The 20,153-nt window shown below is 39.4% G+C and overlaps 3 protein-coding genes across 5 annotated transcripts in view; 2 read left to right on the top strand and 1 right to left on the bottom strand.

The window, feature by feature from the left end:
- Window positions 1–6,612, top strand: part of syn2b (synapsin IIb) — a 116,522-nt gene extending 109,910 nt beyond the window's left edge. Inside the window, exons 11-13 of the mRNA XM_082534731.1 lie at window positions 577–643; window positions 3,724–4,555; window positions 4,674–6,612. Of these exons, the coding sequence (XP_082390857.1) occupies window positions 577–643; window positions 3,724–4,555; window positions 4,674–4,827 (1,053 nt within the window). The 3' untranslated portion in view covers window positions 4,828–6,612. The remainder of the gene's footprint in view (window positions 1–576; window positions 644–3,723; window positions 4,556–4,673) is intronic.
- The window catches only part of LOC309707429 (metalloproteinase inhibitor 4-like), a 92,257-nt gene that overhangs the window by 17,116 nt on the left and 54,988 nt on the right, over window positions 1–20,153 (bottom strand). The gene's annotated exons all lie outside the window — the stretch shown is intronic.
- The window catches only part of pparg (peroxisome proliferator-activated receptor gamma), a 42,373-nt gene continuing 33,760 nt past the window's right edge, over window positions 11,541–20,153 (top strand). The window contains exon 1 of one of the 3 annotated variants that reach the window (XM_082534735.1): window positions 11,541–11,634. Coding sequence is in view for 1 of the 3 variants with exons in the window: in XM_082534732.1 (XP_082390858.1) it covers window positions 12,255–12,306 (52 nt within the window). In the remaining 2 variants the exon portion in view is untranslated. Of the gene's footprint in view, window positions 11,785–12,209; window positions 12,307–20,153 lie in introns of those variants that run through there. The other 2 variants (XM_082534733.1, XM_082534732.1) reach the window with 2 other exon arrangements.

The following is a 20,153-nucleotide window of genomic DNA, read 5'->3' as shown; positions in this document are numbered from 1 at the left end:
CACTAGTGCATCCTTACCTTCGTTTTCCTTTATCCCCAACCATTTGGGGTAGATAGTTGCCCCTCACTGAGCCTGGTTCTGACGGAGGTTTCTTCCTGTTAAAAGGGAGTTTTTCCTTCCCAGCTTTGCCAGGTGCTTGCTTATAGGGGGTCGTCTGATTGTTGGGGTTTTCTCTGTATTATTTTAGGGTCTTTATCTTACAATATAAAGCGTCTTGCAGCTGTACTATTGCTGTATATACCGGAGCTAGGTAGTGTAGTGGTAGCACGACTCACCTTTGGAGTGGGAGTTGCAAGTTCGAGTCCCACGCATGAAGGGTCCTGGCTAGACCCTTCATGCTAAAAACCACAAAGCCCTGGAATGGTGCGGCTGCAGCACGGACACAAAAGTTTTCACTGCAACTTGTACTCTTTATGATACTGAATGTGACAAATAATGAAAAAGCTTGCTGTTTTGTTTTGAGGCCACTGTTGTTGTGAAATTTAATTGTATATAATTTAATTTCCCTTTCTCGTTTTTTATTGCCTTGCCAACTCTTTTTTTTCATTGATCCCTTGTCTCCTCTCTGTCTACTAGACTGCTGCCCCTAAGGAAGGACTGGCTGATCCTAACAGGACTTCAAGCCAACGTCCTCAACCTCAAGGTTTCTGAACACTATTCACCAATGTAAAAGGACTGCTGCTGTAGCATGTCTAGAAAACACTAACTAAATTCATCATTGAACAGTCCCCTTGCTAACATCACTTTCTGAGATGAAGTATCCACTAGCTGTTAACTTGAACATCTTCCTTATCAAACAAAGTACTGCCATCAGAAAGTAAACAGGTGGGAAATAAGTATTCAGTGCTTTCACATCGTTGTATTGGGACTTGATACTGTAACACATAGATGCCCGATCATCCAGTTTACCAGCGATCTGTTAATAGACCTGTTTGTTTTTTTCTGCCAAGAATTAGACAAGAAGACCAACAGTAATGTCTTCTCTGTACTGTAGATATGCAGCTACCATTAGCTTTGCCTGGGCATGGAAACTGGGAAAAACAGCTTACCTGGCAACCCGATCCACCAATAAACACCTTTAGAACTCACTGATTTGCACTTTGACGTCATGTGTTGCTCTGTGGCTTTCACAGGTTTTGTATTCATCAAAATTATGACACACATCTTGTCAAAATGGGAAACTTTGATCTGCTATGGTTTCTTTGGAAAGAGCCATGCTGGCTGTTTCCCCTGTTTCCAGGCTTTGTTTTTAGCCTACCTAATTACCTACTGAGTGTAGCTTCATGTTTACCGTATAGGTACAAGAGGCATATTCATCTTCTCATCTAACTCTTGGCAAGAAAATGAAGGAGTGCAGAAGAGTAGAAGCAGCTTGTATTTTGTAAGCATACTGATCCTTGTTCCTTGAACTCAACAGTTTCCTTCATTACTGCCTCAAACTAGTATATTGACATCATGGCTTCACTTCGGTGTTGACAGAAATGATTGGTGCACTAGTCTGGGTCCAAGAACAGCAAGAAGCCTCTTCTATCTGTCAAAGCTATGCCTTGCCTCTTTTTAACTTGCGGCATTCATTTATATTAACAAGCCAGTGTTGTCTGTTTTTAACTTGTGGCATTCACTTGAATTAACAAGCAAATGTATATTAAAATGCACTTAGCCAGCATGTTAAGTTTAATTGCAGATGTAATGTAAGTTTTCAAACGTGTGTGTGTGTGTGTGTGTGTGAGAGAGAGAGAGAGTGTGTGTGGTGGTGTTTGTGCTCAGGGCTGATGTTTTAAAACTAAGTGTGCCTACTAAACGCAGTGGTAAAACGCTACCCAAAGTGTTACATTAACAAAGCCATTAATGTTGGAGTTGTTGTGTTTGTCTTTGTGTGAATTTGGGTTTGCATGTTTGTTCATTGTGGTTTCTCATTTTTTGCATGGGTGTGGCAAATGCCTGTACTCCATGTGGTGGTTAAGATGTTGTAGAAATAGCTTTTTGTGTCTTATGTGAATTGATAGAGATAAATATGTGCCTATTGAGTGTTAAGATGTGCAAATCGGACTTCACTATATATGAATTATGCATTAATAACAATGCCATATGTGATACTAATTTAACACTGTGAAAACATGTGCACTTATTGGTGGATTAATGTTTTATTTTTATGTGTTCTTTAGTGAAAAGAAAAATAACTTACAGAGATTACCATCACTCTGCTTGTTAAATTTTGGCCAGCTCAATTGGGTTTCTGTGGTTTCTGCTTAAATCATTTTTATAATCTTTAAATTGCATTTTTATGCTAAATAAATTGATTTCCTTCTGGCTGAGCAACAAGATCTTGACTTTTTTTGTGAGTAGCTGATTAGAGTTTGTGTTTGGTTGTAAATAAGCCTCAACTGTTTTGTGTTATAATACTTGAAACAGGCAATCTGGCTTCATAAAGTGCAAAATATGATGTTTTTTTTCTCTCACAATTACAACACCTGATTAAATTAAGTTTTAAAAAAATTAGCATACTTTTCTTTGTCTGCATGATCATTCCTCATTTGCTTGGATCCAGACCATTGAATTGCTAATATTTGAACATCTGGCTATAGATTTGATGAAGATTTTGATTTTTAAACCTTTTCTAAATAAAGAGATTAAATAATATTTTTAATAATATAGCTAAAATCGTTTGCCACTTTCTGTACTTGCTTGACTGATGTGGCGAAAATCAATTATAATAGCGGTCAATAAAATATTAAGCAAATCTCTAAACACAATGTTCCCTAATTCTGGGTTTGTAGCCAAGCAAATTGTTATTGTGTCTCCCTTTATGAATTATGTTTGTACAAATTGTATTTTCTTTGGTTTTTATGCGTCGTGAGTCCCAAGCAACCATTGGGATGCTTTATGACAATCTGATCAAACGTAAGACTCGTGGCCAATTAGCTGCTTGACAGCAGTGACTCTCTGAGAACACATGGGATGAATTTTCATGAAGTTTTTGTAATGAGAAAAAATATATATAAATTCATAAGTCCATAAACAGGATTCTGTTTACATTTTTCAAGCTGTGTTCAAAGAGGCTTTATAATGTAATTTACATTCAGTAATTCTGTTTTGGAGAAAATGAATTCTGAACTGCTGGAAACTCATCCCTGCCCTGCCGCTTCTAGCTCAGCTTGTGTAATCACTTGGTTCTTTTGTGTTGCATGTCCCGCCACGTTGCTGCTTGTGTTTGGATCACTTGTTCTAAACCGGTATTTCTCCTTTTGTTGTTTACTGTCTTTCTCCTCACCGTCAGTCTGATTCTTTCCTGCCACTGCCTGTTTTAATTAGCGCACTAGTGCTGGTCACGTGACTTACTGTGCATAACACTTGGCATGATAGGCGAATCACCGCACCTTCTTTTAACTGCTGTTCTGCCTCCCCCTGCTGGTCATTACAGCCAAAACATTCAGAGCCTGCTTTGCCCCAGTCTATTCTTGATAGATTAGTTAGATAGGATTTCTATGAATGTCTGGAATCATTTTGTGAATGGGCATGTTTAGATTCAAGCTCATTTTCTATGTCATGTTCTGCTTTGGTTTTTGGTGAGTGTTACAAATGCCTGGTTGTCTAACGCTGCACTAACAGTCTCTAGAGTTTAAATACTGATGCTTGTATGTTCTATTATTAACCCCCTTTTTGCATTTGGGTGTTGTATAGCAGTGGAAGTACAAGTTCATATAACTATATTTCATCTTTTAGGTGCACCAGTGAAAGCGCAGAGTGTGGACACATCATCAGAATCAGCTAAGAGAGCATCTGAACCAGTACCAAAGCCCAGCCAGGCTCAGAGACCTGGTCCAGGTCCAGCTCAGAAACCAGTTCAGGCTCAGAAACCAAGCCCAGTGCAGAAAGCTGCCTCAGTCACAAAACCACCAGTACCGAGGCCTCCACCAATGATGAGAGCCCCGTCTGTCACAAAGCCAACCCCAGATTCTGCTTCCACTTCAGCCCCAGCCAAAGCTTCACCATCATCCCCTGCAAAAGTACCGGCAGCTGCAGCTCCAGGCTCTCCACCAACCAAAGCAGCAGTCGCAGTTTCTGGCCCCGCTGCAGCCTCAGCTGCAGCTCAGGCTTCTCCCCCAGCCTCTCCTCCAACCACAGAGCAGCCCAAGCCCCAGCCTCAAGGCTCCCCATCCCCAGCACCTGGCAAACCAAAAGATCTTCCCCCCAAACCCACACCACCTGCAAAACCCATTCCTCCTATGCGCAGAAATTCCAAACCACAGCTCCAGCCTAAGCCACAAACCGCACCTCCTCCGAAAGCTTCGCCCACACCCCAGCCCACTGCCCAAGCACCAGCTCAGTCTTCAGATACAGCCTCGGTCTCTGCCCCAGCACAGGTTCCGTCCCCAGCCAAAGCCAGTCAGGTCCAACATAACATCCAGTCTCCAGCTAAGGCTCCAGTTCAAGTTAAGCCAGCTGCTGCTTCCCCGAACCCTGAGCCAGTCCCAGCTGAAGCAGCCGCAGCACCGGCTGAGGCCGAGGCAACAGTGGAAGAACAATCGCAGCAAAAGACTCACCCTCTTCTGAAGTAAGAGCTGAATTATCAACACGCTTATTTAAAGACATTCATTCATTCATTTGAATACAAATTCTCCTTTATCTGTCTTTTCTCGATTTCCCCCTCCTTTTCTCCATTCTCTTCCCAGTAAATCCCAGTCCCTGACCAATGCCTTCAACGCCTTCAGCGACTCTTCTTTCTTCCGCGGGGTCTCAAGCTCCGGAGGCGAAGGCCAGGAGGAGGCAAAGGCCGAGACCATTCGTAACCTTCGAAAGTCTTTCGCCAGCCTTTTCTCTGACTAGACACACCCTCCATTTACCATTGGCCAGTGATGACTTGATTGACATTAAATGTGAACCAGTCTGAGATTAAAGTTTGTGTGTTAACTGTACTGTATTCCCTCTGTCCCGGTCCCTCTTCTGCACCACTTTTAGCTTTCCTGTGTGAGTAACAGTGAGGCCTGCTGGGTAGGATGTTCCGTGAATGAACCCAGACTAATAGGTCTGAAGGAGTTAAGTCATTGATATAGAATATATTATGATATAGTAGAAAGAATAGAATAAAAAATTATTTTTTCCCAGCGCACACAAAGGAACAGAGTCTAAGGTATAATGAAAGTATAATATTAAAGACTACAGATGGAATGTACATAAGTTTATATACAGTATATAAATGCAGTATAAACACAACTATAATGGGAGAGAAGCCAATAATAATAAAAAAAGAAATCAGCAGCACTTTTTGATTAGCTTTGCAGTCAGTGACATAACTCTTTCATTCAGTAGCTGGATTTATACAAATGTTAATGTTCAGATATGACATTTGGTTTCTCCTACATTTGATGGTTTCCAGTGAATCGTTGTTGGTCAGCAAGTCAGTAAAAAGGGAAGAAGAAAAAAAAAGAGATACTTCTTTAAAAGATTTGTTCCTGTCTGTGTAAATCCAGCCGTTGTGTCTCTCTGGTCCTTGGCTACCGACTACTGGGCTCGTCATTGCTGCCCCTTTTTGTCTATAAGCCTTGAAGTTCATTTATGTGTGCGTGTGTTTTAGGGGGGAGGGGGGGATATCTGTATGTTCATTTGTGTTCACTTGTTGTGCATGGCTCCTCCAAGTGTGTGACTTTTTGGAGCAAGTGAGAGCTCTATCAGTGTTAGACTTTGCCCTCCGTTGCCTCTCTCTCTCTCTCTCTCTCTCTCTCTAGATGTTGTAGCCTTATTGTGAACATGTTTTCAATTCACAGCTATGTGTGTTAGCTGTGCAGACCTGGGTCAATTGCATATTAAAATGCATTCATTCACTATGAAGCTTTGAGCATTGGAATCAGCGTGCCGCTGCTGTTTAGGAGGAGCACGGCTGGCGAGTAAATGAATGCATTTCACGTGGTAACTCATGTCTGTAGTTGTGACTGGTGATTTCTTGTTTCACCTCTGTGTAGATCTATCAACAGTATTGTACTTTGTTGATTATTCTCATGAAAAGACATTGAGACAGTAGTGCAATAACACCTCGACATGACTGTTGAGTGCTGTCACCCTATTATATTATCATACATACGGGATCTGTGTATGTGTTGAATACCTTACTCTTACATTCCCTTTAAGATTTCTTTCCATGGTGACTCTCCAGGTTGCTCTTTACGTGCAGTCAGCATCTGATCTGAGTACTATCACAACTGTTGGTGTTTCGTCCTTAGCCTTGTATGTATAGGTGCAATGAATTTTACGCAGCCTGGATTGAACCCTCTACCTTCACCGGTCATTTTTGGTTCAGTTGTTGCATTTCAAGAACGTACGCGTAAAAACAAATCCTACGACCTGCATATCAACCTGTCGGCTTATCCATTTCCATGACTATGTTGCAAGTAAACTTTGACATATTGTATTTGTCAGAAGTTTATTTATTTTTTTGTAATATATTTATTTATTTTTGAGGTTCCATATTTATGGTAAAGTATAAAATGTTTGTTTTATATTGTGTTTTTATTTGTAATGCAATCCTGCTTTGCATGATCTGGTGACTGGTTTTTTTTTCTGTACAGATAAAAGTTAATAAAGATGTGGTTCCATCATCCCACTGATTCACTGAGAGTCATGCCAGTGGCTGTGTCTTTTCTTTGAGTGTTTTCTTCACATGGGCACATCTATTTCACACTCATAAAGAAGTGTGGTGCATCTGTGTAAGCATATATGGCCTGGGATAGATGTGGATATTCACCAGTCAGGGAAAGTCTAATTAAAAAGCTGCTGTTGAGCAGACTAAAACCAAGTTCGCCACAGCCACTGCTTCTTCTGATTTCAAACTACAAACCTGAAAAAAAGTAAGTTTCTTCTTCTTTCGCTTCCTCCCTTTAAGGATTGCCACAGCTCATCAGCTGTCTCCATTACCATGTCACCAATCCTAAAATACTGCAACATTGAAACCACTGTGAGTAAGATAAAAACAAAATATGCAACTGCTAAGACAAGATTTTGACTTAGGTGTCACCGACGTCCATGTGATTGTGTCACATGGACGTCTGAAGAGTCTGAAGAGCTGTATGCACTGGCATGGCTTGTCTAGCAGGAAATCTGAGACATACCACATATCACAAGACAAAGTTTTGATTAAAGTGATTAAAAGGACTTTAAGCTTTAAGACACATGACTGTTAAAAGCATCTGTTGAATTGTGAACTCAACAGATTTGCCCCAGTGTGAAGAACTACACCCTAATTTACCAGATAATTTTTTTTTTTTAAAAAAGCACACGTGGCACAGGGTCCCACATTCATTCATCACACTCTTAGAAATATTCACACTCAAAACCTTTACTGAGATACATTGTTTAATTTGTTGGTATGTCATTTTGCTCTCAGCATATATATTTATTTTCCTTTAGATGAAAAATACTAAGACATCCACAACAGAGTCTCCCTAACAAATCTAGCAATGCCAGAAGGCTTACTGTATATCAAAACATTGTAGAGCGTTATATCTTACACAGGCAGCACAATATTTACATTTTAGGAACACTTAAAAGTAGAAAAATGATCATTTGCCAGCACCATCACATAAATTTAAGCGAGCGAAGTGTGAATTATTGATGTCTTGTGGTGTTTTATTTAAGAGGCACTGGGTTGAATTTTCTCATGTGAGGCAGCAGATGGCACTGTGTATATGTGGAAGTGCTGTCAATTGTGTACTTGCCATTTCTCAAGATTAGCATTTTATAATTATTTATTACACTCTTTAAAAATACCTTACATATAAATATCTCTAAAACATCTCTAAATATTTCTCTAAAAACATTACTTATACATACAGACGTGTGTAAAAACACATATTAATGACACTTTTAAAAAAAAAGTTCTTTGTCATATTTTCCTCATCCTGTTCTTCTTTCATATCCTGCCTTTAATGTCACGCTTTTGTCACGCTTTAAGAAGGCGAGTGGCGGAAGGGCCCTTTTTACATGTGCCACTTTAGCCTTTAACATAAACCACAATACTTTTGCGTGAAACTGAACTTTTTTTTCCCCTCTCTGTTGTGTAAAGATGCAGACAGTGTGTTTACTGTATGCAGCATAAAAAAATCTGACATAAACAGATGCTTCATCTACATCGCAAAGGGTTTCAAGGTAATGTCAAGAATAAACGATTTATTAAGATCGCTCTTTTTAAAATTAAAAACAGAACCAGTTCTTCAACAAAGTCTGCCAGCGCTGATATGCACAGTGAAGACAGAGGAAACACACTTTGCTTTTGGCTCTTGGTCCATGGGGCAACCAGTCAACAGAGATCTGTGGGAACGTCTCCATCACGTTGCTCAAAGGGACATTTATGTGGGCGGCTAACTCACCAAGCAAGCCTATACTAGCCAAATCCTGTTTGTCTTGGTGCTCATCCCAACCTGCTGGAGGGAGAGATGGGAGATTAAATGTTATAATCTAAACATTTAGTTCATTTGTCATCCCATACATACGAGCATGGAGGGACAAATCAAGCCAGTTTGGCCGATTTCTTCTGTCATAACGTTAACTGTGAGGGTTTCAATTTCCTCACTAAAAGCTGCGTTGATTTTTGAGCAGCTTGCACCCCTCCTAAGCCTGAAAAATGACAAGTCTTTTCCACTTTATAATAATCACGACAGCGTAGGAGAGCCCTGTTAAGATACACAAGTACTTTGATGATGAACATTTTCAGATACCAGAGCTCCAGTCTGCTGGGATTCGACTCTATAAACAATCAGAAATTATTGCTTTGCTTTGTTTGTAACAGCCAAACTCTCAGGGGTGTCATTTTTTTTTTATCTCTGCAAAAAAAGAAAGAAATTCTGCATGGGGAGGATGTTATGCATGTGAGACAGAGTGAGAGAATATGTGTAAGTGTGTGTGTGTGCGCGTGTGTGTGTAAATAACCAAAGTGTAGCAGCTGTCTCAGTCCACCATACTGAGTTATAATAGATCAAAGGCAGCTAAACTGAAGCTTACTGTTGCACTCACAGGGTAGCAAAATTAACAGCTGCATTTACCTGCATTTGAAAGAGTTTTTTGTTTTGTTTTTTTTAGAATTGATTGCAGTGTTGAGCAGTGAGTGGCAGGGCTTAACATCGGTTGCGTTGAACTGCTTCAAAAGCAGGTTGAAAAGTCACCTCACAGAGATTCTACCTTGAAGTTTGAGAAGTAACACCATCAGGTATCTGTTCACACATTTGCTTTAGTTTGGTTTTGACACAAATCCCACTACAATTTTTGGACTTGTTACATTTTTATTGAAAGACCTTCTAAGAATTCCAGCACATGCTATAGATTCATATTTATTTGTTGCAATCACAGTAACACGACGACGGCTAATAACAGAGGTCTCTATTGCAAACCAAAGATTACAGTTTGCTAAAATTACTTCCTGAAAAACCATGAATGCAAACCAGGACATGCAGTTCTGTGCATGCTGTTTCAACGTCACACATAGCCACCTCAAAGCGAGCAGCCCCAACAGGTCAGACTCTGGTCAAATGACACTTTGACCAAAAAAAAAAAGCGGGGGGGGGGCAGCTTTATTGCTTTGTGTGTTTTCTACAGGCCTCTTTGTACCTGTTGGGCTGCTGTACATTTCAGCACTGGTAAATGTTCAAAAAAAAATCTAATATGTGGGTTTGTTCATGGGTTTTGTTTAGCCAGCTGTACTCATGCAATGGCACATTTCAGTCTAAACACCCACCTGCACCATGAGTGCTGAGATGTTTCATTCGTAATCTTAAGAATAGCTCCTTCAGTCTGTGGTAAGTAGGGTATTTACAGCAGTTCAACATCCGATATGTAGTCAGATATAACAAAATGTGATTTCAAGATAAGGATGTTAAAAAATATGAACCACATCTGCTTTCAGTCAGCAGAGTAAAAAAATTAAAAGTAGCCCTTAGATTCTGTGTCTAGTTTACCGTTACAGAGCGAGCTGTGTGTTGAGGTTAGTCGAAGATCCTTAAATCTACAACAAAGTCTAAAAAGATGCAGCACGCAGGCAAACTTACTATTCATTGTGCACCTGTTTTTGCACTAAGCTGAGTTTCAGCAGGCTAGCTGACTGTCCGGATGGCGTTTCATGAACTAAGTGATGCAGCAGAGTACAATTTCAGCTTCAGTAAACACATGAGAGGGTCGACAGGATGTTATCTGCTAAACGACACTCGCAGGATTTCCTAGTGAACTAGATGACTTAATTGCACAGTCAAATGATCACCCTGTTGTCTTTCAGCAGTTGAATTCAGTCCCGTCTTCTGAGACCAAAGACTGTGATGTCAGAAATATGACTGTAATCAGCTCAATAGTCATCACTGGTAAACTAAGTGACTAAGAGGGGGGGAGCCCGACAGACAGCAACAAAACAAGCAACCACTTACTGTCAAGTGACTGAGTATCAAAGGAACAATTCACTATTATTGGGGGATGAACTTAATATCGAAATTTAAATTAGATGGTTAACAGTTTAGTACAGCTGCTACTAATGAAGTAGTTACAAGTTAGCTTTCAGATTTGATGTATACAAGACGTCAGCTTAGAAAACACGTTGTACTGTTTTCGATTAAGCTACCGACCAGTACTGGAACTAAAACGAGCCCCACCTTAAGAAACTACATCAACAAACCCGTGCTTACACGTGAATGCATCAGTATTAGTGATCCAAAAATATCAAACAAGAGAGTTAATCCAAGCTATGACTTCTCAGTGTGTGCCTCCATAATGGAAACTGTCAAAGTTTAAGTACGTGTAATTGAGTAATGGAGTATTTTTTATAACGATTCTAGTGAATCACGATATATAAATTACATTAACCTGAAATGAATTTTTCTTGCCATGTTCAACTGGTTGTCTTACTAAAAATAAAAATAAATTTTATTATTTTTTTAAAACTTTAAAAAAAAAACCTTACCAAATAAAATGTAGCCTTACTTGCTTAATCTACAAAACCAGTATCAAAAAGCCGAACTAGTTCTTGGAGGGGAACAATACTTTAAAGAAACTCACTTGTTCCATACACAGTTCCCGGAAAAAAAAACTAGCGTGACACATAGCAGGTAAACGATATACGAATGCAGTTTACTATTGGTGCATCTTAGTTAGAGGAGCTTCTCACAAGTGGTAAGTGTATTTCATTAGTTTTTAACCATACCAAAATGTGATTTTTTTTTTCTTTTCTTTTAGCAGTCTTTGGTCTAAGGTAACCCACTGAGCTCTTTCCTATAGTCAAAGTTATATCAAACTATCTTAGCTACCTGTAAGTTAGGCAAGAAAGTGAATATGTGCTTTGCTGAAAAGGTGGAACTATTCCTTTAAGTTATTTGTTCCACATGGCTAAACACCTAAGAAACAACACTTTTAGGTCTGAATTTTACATTACCTGTTTCTCCCATATGGGGCAAACAACTGAGAAAATCCACTATAATGGGTAATTTGATGCCTCTGCCTGTGTCCTCAAGATCCCGATCGGTTGTGTTGAGAGGGAGGAGAGAGAGCGAGCGAGGCAGGCAGACACGACCACAGCTGCTGCTGCTGCTGTTTGAGCAGAAAACCGCACAGCAAACACACCGGACCTCTTTGACGCCGCGCTCCCGTGCGCACGTTGCGGACGCCACGGTTTGTTTGGGGTTTTTTTCCGTTGTTTGTTTGGGGTTTTTTTTCGAGTTTTGAAAGAAATTTAACACCACCGAAAATAAAAGACAAACCATCCAGCTTCAGAAACAGAGAGTGTGCGCTGTCTCCTCTGCGCCTCAACACACCGATCAGGTCAGTCACCTTCCGGTCGGCACAGAGTCTGCCGCGCTGAGTGTTGCGGTTGCTGGGCTGGGTGAGAAAATACGGGAAAGCACCCGTAGGGGGGAGAAAGTTATTTAAATTAATGAAGACTGGGTTAATATTACACTGTTGCAGTCTAATCTGATATTAAATATTCGTGCACGTGAGCCAAAAAAGGGTGATTTGATTAAAAAGTAGTTTAAACAGGTAGATCCCAGCTGAACACTTGTTGATTTATCCAGCTGTGTCTAAATCAGGTTTTATTTGTGCGTATTGTCCCCGATGTAAATGTTAAGGTCGACACGCACAGGTAGCCTACAGTGTGACAGGATGGCTGTGGCACACAGTTTGGGGGTGGCAATGACGGGGGGCGGGGGGCGGCCACAGGACTGACAACTGACACAAAGTCAGGTGTTGGGCCATAGTGTGCCTGAAGGCCATAGTGTGAGTGTGAGCTTGACATGCAAACACCAGGCAGAGATTTTACCCATCAAACTGACCACAGCCTCTCTGGTGAGTGCGAGGAATGCTTTGTTTGTTTCTGTGTATGTTGTGCTGAAAAACTTTGTTGAATACCTCCATAAGCATTTATCTGAGTAAAGTAGGCTTTTTACAGGGCCTATACAATACATTCTTGGATGTGTACTTCTGTGAAGTCTATACTTTTTGTGTCATACGTGGAATTTGTGGATATGTCACACACGCTTCAGGCAGTTTTGTGTTCTTGGAATTGACAGGAAAATAATGGTGGTGACTCAGCAATATTGTTGACTGGAGCTCAGAGTTAAACACTCGTTTCTCTTTGAGGCTTGCTGCACGGCTGTGTGATAGGTGATGTCTTTATGGTATTCTTTTAAGACTCAGTAATGACACACGGTGAGAAAGCTTGTAAGAGCCCCTTGTAAAGCGTAAGAGTGTCACAATAAGTTCAACTGTTTTCCTCATCGCTTTGTACGATCTTCATGTCAGTCGTCTCATAACACCGTGGAGTTGCTGGAAAAATGTTCAGAGACATTTTAGAACAGCAACAATCACCATTTTATCCATTATATCTTGCAAATCACAACTTTTGGTTGAAAACTTAGTTTGCTATTTACATACACAAGACATTTCATGTGTTTGGTCTGTTTACTTTCCTCTGAGACTATTATATGTTATATTTAAAATCACAGCAGCTTTATTGTCACGGTACGTTGACCCTCAAAAACCAAAGACTGGGAATCAATCTAAGGCAAGTGTAAAAACAGCTCCCCAAGTGAGTAAGTACATGTCAGTGGTAGTAAATGAGCTGAAGCAGTCATGTTTTATCATAATATTCAGCAAAGATAAAGATAGTGTAAAATCAGCAGCAATATATTTTTAACCATTAAGTCAGAAAGTCAGAGAAACAGTGTCGACAAAAAAAGAGGAGTGATTTTATTTAAAAGTAGCAGTAGTACATTTTTAAAGGTGATCTCAAGTAACAGCAGCATTCGTACTCAAACTGATCCTGTGAATTATTAGACATTTAGCAGAATGAGCTCACAGATTAAACGTCCATGCAACGTGACCCTTGATGTAATACGGCTATTTTAAAATAAGAGAACTTAAAATATGACAAGTTATAAAAAGATTATTTTTTTCTGATTAACTCCTAGATTCATGCTGTAATATCGTTTTACTGGGTTTACAACATTTTGTTGAAGTCATTTGCGTTGCTGTCATGTAAGTTTGGTAATACTCTGTTTGACAAAGACTTTTTGTTAGCTTTTTGAATCTTTTGTTTCGCTGTGTCTGATACGCAAACAGATTCAAATATTTGTGTCTAAAATCTCCGGGAACTTTAATCAGTTAGAGAAATATCTCATATCTTTGGTGAAATTAGCCTGTAATCTCTGCATAGGCTGCTTAAAATCTGACACTAACCAATTGAGTGTGTTGATACATCATCAATCAGTGCATTATTGCCTGTCGGGTTATATAACTGCTGAAGTGAGGCGTGTGTGTGTGTGTGTGTGTGTGTGTGTGTGTGTGTGTGTGTGTGTGTGTGTGTGTGTGTGTGTGTGTGTGTGTGTGTTGGTGCGTGTGAGAGAATGACTGTGATAGATTTGGACTTTGCTTAGTTGCCATAAATGAAAGGAGTGCCTCAAGATACCATGCTATGTTTTTGTTGTCCATCACACGTGCTGAAAGTCTTGTTTGACTTTCCGTAGATGATATACTTCTGCACAAAGCCACAGAGACAAAGTTCAGCCTCTTAAAAACACCTCCGCACAGAGAATTGCCTTAGTTCTTGAAAATCTGTGTTAATTTGAAATCTATGATGAGAGAGTTGCCGCTCCACTATCCAGCGGTTTTAAAATGTTACAAAACCTCGCTAAGAGCCAAGCATAATCACTGCATGAAAGGAAGGAAGACAGTGTGCGCATTTGTGTCTGCATAAAATCCAGATAAAAGAGAATGCCACGTTCCTATACAGCCCACAGATAATTAACCACTTTTGTTTCTACACCACCAACACTTTGGTTTGTTTACTATATATCAGATTAACTTATTCTGACTGTGTTTTTCAAAAGTGCGTGTTTGATTTCCTTTTATCTGATGACATGCGTATTTGACGCAGTTTAGCCTTAAGGTCATGTATTTGTTTTTTCAATTGGGTGTAATTATTAACTTCAAGGCCAATCATTTCACCATTTACTGTAAGTTTAAAGCAACATTTCGGCTGCAGAATTCTACTGACAACCGAAATATGGGGCACAAGCAGGTAGGGCTGGGCCATATTATACCGTTCACGGTAATACCGGTATAATGTTAGGCAACGATAGGAAAATGAAATATCGCAATAGAATATGAGTAAAACGCGCATGCGCAGTGCCTTTGTTTTCATACGCACATGGCCGATTGTTGAGTGAAACAGATGAACCAGAATTGGTTTGTAAAAATGGTGCAACTTCAGTGATGTGGAACTGGTTTGGTGTTTGTCCGTCAGATACACGACAAAGCACATTTTTTTGCAGAACATGCAAGCGGCCGTCGTTATTGTGGTATTTGTCGGACTAAGATGCTCTTAAATCTGGGAGTAATCTGGGTCCTAAACTCCGTATACTTCAGGTCAAACAACACTGCAGCATCACTGAGAGTTAAAAACTGTCTAAATTCTTTCATCTTTAATAAAACGATCAGCATTGCTGCTTTACCACATGTAACTATGAAGTTTAACTTCCAGGCATCCATGAAAACAAAATTTATTACATTTAACGGAGTTAGAAGTTAGCAGGAAGCTAGCGGAAGTTAGCTCGCTAGTTTCGCTAGTTACCTAAGCATGATATAGCATGTTCTGACTGAGAGATTTCTGAAAAAAATCAAACGTACAGCTCTGCTATCACTTCCAACATAAATGAAGACAGGAAACTAAACAGCAGTGACGTTTGTAGGGTTACTGAAGTTGGGCTAGCTGTTATATAATGATGTGCTACGTGATCGCTAGCGACACAGCTATGTTAGCATAACATAAACAGTGAAGCTGGAGGACGAACAGTAACACTTTTCCACTTATAAAAGTTAACGTGAAGGTTCCTCATGGTTAGAGACAAATGCAATCGCATGGCAGGATGCTGTAAACGGACCAAACTTCAGTAAGGAGAACAACTGAGATAATCCATCCACAATACAAGGTTAGTCATTAATGTACTGCAACAACATGGGAATAGAGCAGCTGCCAGAGAATTCAACATTAATGAATCAATGGTACAGAAGTGGAGGAAGCAAGAAGAATGAGTTTAATAAAGTTTGATTTATCTGACTGCTTTGTTTCGCTTAATGTGCCTTATAATCCCGTGCACCTTATGGTCCGAAAAATACGTACTGCACACTACAGTTTAATGTTGCAAAGCACCTCTTTTTAACTTCAGTGGATATTATACATGGTTATGCTCAGGATATGTCAGCCCATTTCTACTGGAAATGCCTTTTGGTTAAACTTTCAGCAAGGAATTTGCATTTGCACTGTTACATTTTTATAAAGCTTTAATGTACATAAAAACCAGCTTCTTGTTTAAGTGAAAATAAATGGAAGGTTGTCTTTTTGCGCTAGTAATCTTGTGGAGTTGTATTTTGTCTCGCATCAATTATATCGTCAGTTATATCGTTATCGCAAATTTTCAAATATATATCGTGATAAATATTTTTGGCCATATCGCCCTGCTCTACAAGCAGGTTATTTACGAATGAAAAATTCTGCTTTACTAGTTAAACTTATATGTCTGGTCTCCCTTTCTTCAAACCAGTGTCCCCTCCTCTTTGCTGTAAAATTTGTGCCTTTGTTGATTTCTATACTGATTTTATTTGTATTGATAAGCATTATGAGTTACTTGATTTTTAGCCCATTTTTGCGGGGTCACATTTTTACATTATTGTATATTTAGAGCTGATCAACATCAACTGTATATTTGGGAAATGTCAAAACTTCCCTCTGGTTAACATTTCACCATTTCTTAGACTGAATCAGAAGATTGAGTCTGACGTTTAGCATGCCGAATGTGTTAGATGTGGGTTTTTTAAACAATGCAAATTGAGTCGACAGAACCTTCGGCAAAATAAATGTTTTGCAACCACAGCACCTGTTCGCATTATCACTCTCACAATGATTCCTAAATCACAACAACACCTGCTACCTGAGAAGTGACTCGTGTTTCTCATTTCTTTACATGCTGTCCTAAATACATCTGTGTTTGTGTGGGAAGGGAACATGTTTTAGTTGCCAAGTGTAAACATGATGCCTTTCAGGTATTTCTCTTCTGATGCCCGCTTAAAATTGCTGTCTCAATTTTAGACTGTGAACATGAGAAATCACGTTTTCCTGGGGCTCGTATTAAAGCCCTAATAAAGGCCCTAATTTTATTAGAGATCTGTCGACCTATCCAACCTTTACTGTCATATATCTTTACTATTGTTTACTATTGTTATTGTAATGGATTAATCTACTGATTGTTATTAATTTTGAGTTCTCTGAAAAAATTCATTTTACCCTGAATATTGAGAAACGATTTATTGATCGTTAAGATTACCCCTGCTCAATCATCTGTTAATCTGTTATCAACTTTCACATGCTTGAAAATGAAGAGACGGTATGTCTGGAACACAGTGGTTTTTTTCTGACATACATCATGGAGGTAGCCAACCAGTAAACTATTGCGTTGCAATATTCGTAGAGCCTTTTAACAAAAGTAATTTTTAGCGAAAAGATACCCAAGTACAATTTTACCCGGACTTCCTAAAGTTTGGAGAAACTTCCTGGTTCAGCTTTGATCAAACTCATACTGGATGGAACTGCCGTGACGTCACGTGTTTATTTTTGAAGTCCCTATTTGAGGCTTCGAGATAAGCATTTTCACTGCTGCCATCTTGGTATTTTGAAACCGGATGCAATGAGAGCTGGTTCTGACTGTGAAACTGCATGCCTTTTCTCTAATGGCGGTCATTAGACAATGAGCGTTCCGCATATATTCCTCATTTCTGAAATACAGCACGGTCAATTTTATTTTCAATGATTTTTTTATTTAATATTTATATTAAATAAAATGAGTTCTTGAGTCTGTAAGCTAAATGCTTCCAGTTGTTTTCCCATAGGCTTCAATTACAAGTTTCCCCCCGATGGCCATCGTTGAGTGCAAGTTAAAGGCATGTACGCATTGGCTTCACTTTTCAGACCCCAAAAGCTACAGCCATCTTTTAGACTGTCTATACTTGGATGGAGTAATGCATTATTAATGGTATGTTCATATTTAATCTGTTTATTGGTTTCAAATGACACTGTTTAGCTAATCTGTTGGCTGCATGATACTTTGAATGTTCACCCCAAAAAGTTGATTCAGATTTTTTGGATTTCCTTGCCTGGAATTACTGTACAGAGTGGGGGATAAATGGATGGACTGATAGGGTTATGGAAACGCACACACCAAGGGGGACGAATACAAGATATACACAGGGAGAAGCTAAAGCAGAGAAGACACACGGGGAAACACAGCTGAAAAGAATCTGACTGATGAGACAGGGTAAGCAAAACTAAACTCTACATCAGTAAGGAGACTATCAAAATAAAACAGGAAACAACACAAACTGAGACTGAGACTTGACACAGGAACTCGTCCACAGATGAATTAACATGAAAGGACAGGGAAACCAGACAGAACACAGAGACAGAGATGAGACCAGGAACAGAGTAGGCATGAAAGACGAGTAACATAATAAAACAAGTTTTTCAACTTGAAAAAAACAAACTCAGATGAACTTGAGAATACAAAACTCAAGACTAACTAATACAGAACTAAAACTAAAAGATCTCTTAAATTCCAAAGAATGAAAAACAAGATGATAACAAACTCAAAAACTGTGTCCAAGACCCAGGACCATGACAGAATCCTCCTTTACCAGTCCAACAAAAAGGGTATTATTGAAGAAAAAAACTGGTGCTGTAACATTAGGAGCTCTTCCCATTATGGTGCAAAAATAGTTGTGGACATTAACCTGGTAATCTGTTGACTAGCCCTTCTAGGTGTTTTAGTGGTGAGTACAAGACAACAGATGACCTGCGTGAAACTCTGACATTACTAACACCATGTTCTAACCTACTGAGCCAGAACAGTCAGTACATATCTCAGACTTACATTGCATTTAGCCAACATTGTTGAGACACTAATCCTGCATCTTGAGCCAAAAATAGTCATTGTCGGAGAAAAAAAATGCAACATGAGGCTGAGGTTGGAGGGGGATTTGGTTTCCAGTCAATCCAGATTCATAATATGGTCCACTGTGTAAGTTCTCATTATTAATTCTAATAATTCACGCAAAATACATGAACATTTTACAGCAGTTAGAGCCTTAGCCAGCGACTGCATTGTAAACCGTTAGATAAGAACATTACTATGAAAATGTTAAAACAACTTGCAGAAATTATGAACACAGCAAATCGATACTGACTTTAGTAGAGTAATAAATTATACTGTGTTACAAGAGTATCGTTTGCATGTAGATATACCCCATCAGGATTCTCCTTCCTAATTTAGCTTTCTTATAGCTGATGACCTGGAACTACCCAGGGAAAGGACCCATCCTCAGATTTACCTCTGCATCCTGTCAGACAAAAAAAAGTTAAATTAATGACTTGAAAACAACTGGAACAAACTGAACCTGGAGCTTCTGAGGCCTCATGGGAGTCTGGCACAATCAGTCCCAAAGACACAAAACACACACGTCCAGTCGCACAGTTACACACATATACTGCCATACACACGCAAGAAGGATTTTCTTGCCAATGCACTTTAACACAGAAATTATTCAACAGACTGTAGGGATATCTAGTAACCTCTGTCCTAATTTCCCTTTTAAAAAGATGTGGGAGCAAAAAGCATCTCATCAGGTCAAAATCTGGTCTCTATTGGGAACTTGAAAACTGACTCATACTTGATGTGCATCGGGTGCTTCTTGGGTTTACTGGATATGGCATTGCTTAATGCCATATCCAGTTCAGATTCTTCTCTGAATGATCTGGCTGATTTCTGCAATCCACCTCCTCAATTTAAAATTGGCTAATCATAACCGAATGCCAAATAACCTAAAAATAAATAAATAAAACAGGAACAACAACTGCCAGTAGCTTGCGTCTTTATGGAATTTTTTTTTTCACCTCTCCAAGAAGGGGTGAAAAAGTTTCCATCTGAATTTATTTGTCATGCTTATCAACCAATTTTGTCATTAATCTCTGTGAATATCTTTAGTGTTGGGTAAGGTCTCATCAAACTGGAGTCTATCTCAGCTTTCACAGGGACAGAGGAGGGGTACACCAGGCACAAGTTACCAGTGAAGTCATCACTGCCAGATCTGGCTAATAGTTTAAACTGTTTTTAGAAAAATGATAAACAACCATTATTTTTTACAGTTGACTCAAGTCTGAAGCTTTATGTCAGTGATTTTTAGATATTCAATGTTTGAATGTAAATGTCCACTTGTTATTTGCACTTACATGTGTTTGGCTGCTTAGCGTTCATGGTGAAATGCTTTCAAGTAGCATTAAAACATTAAGCTGCCAAAAACATAACAGCATGCCAAGGACTGGACAGTGTTTCATCCAGTCTTACACTCCCGTTCATGAGTATACATTTATCTTCGCCACCAGTCCAGCGTGTGGTAGAGAGCACACGCCTCCTGAGCCAACTCTGACCTTCTTCTTATACGTCCTTTACCCCTCACAGAAATTTTGTGATGTTTCTTTCTGCATACACCTTTCCTGGCACTCATATTTACAGTGCGTCTTTTGAATGAGATTCACGTCATGTGTCGCTTTGTTATTGTCCAGTTAAGTGCAGCTGACGGGAGCACAC

Source organism: Aulonocara stuartgranti (assembly GCF_965226115.1).
Source record: "Aulonocara stuartgranti genome assembly, chromosome: 5".
In the NCBI taxonomy this organism is placed as follows: domain Eukaryota; kingdom Metazoa; phylum Chordata; class Actinopteri; order Cichliformes; family Cichlidae; genus Aulonocara; species Aulonocara stuartgranti.
The sequence above is the reverse complement of the archived record's forward strand: the minus strand, read 5'-3'. Positions and strand labels throughout refer to the sequence as shown.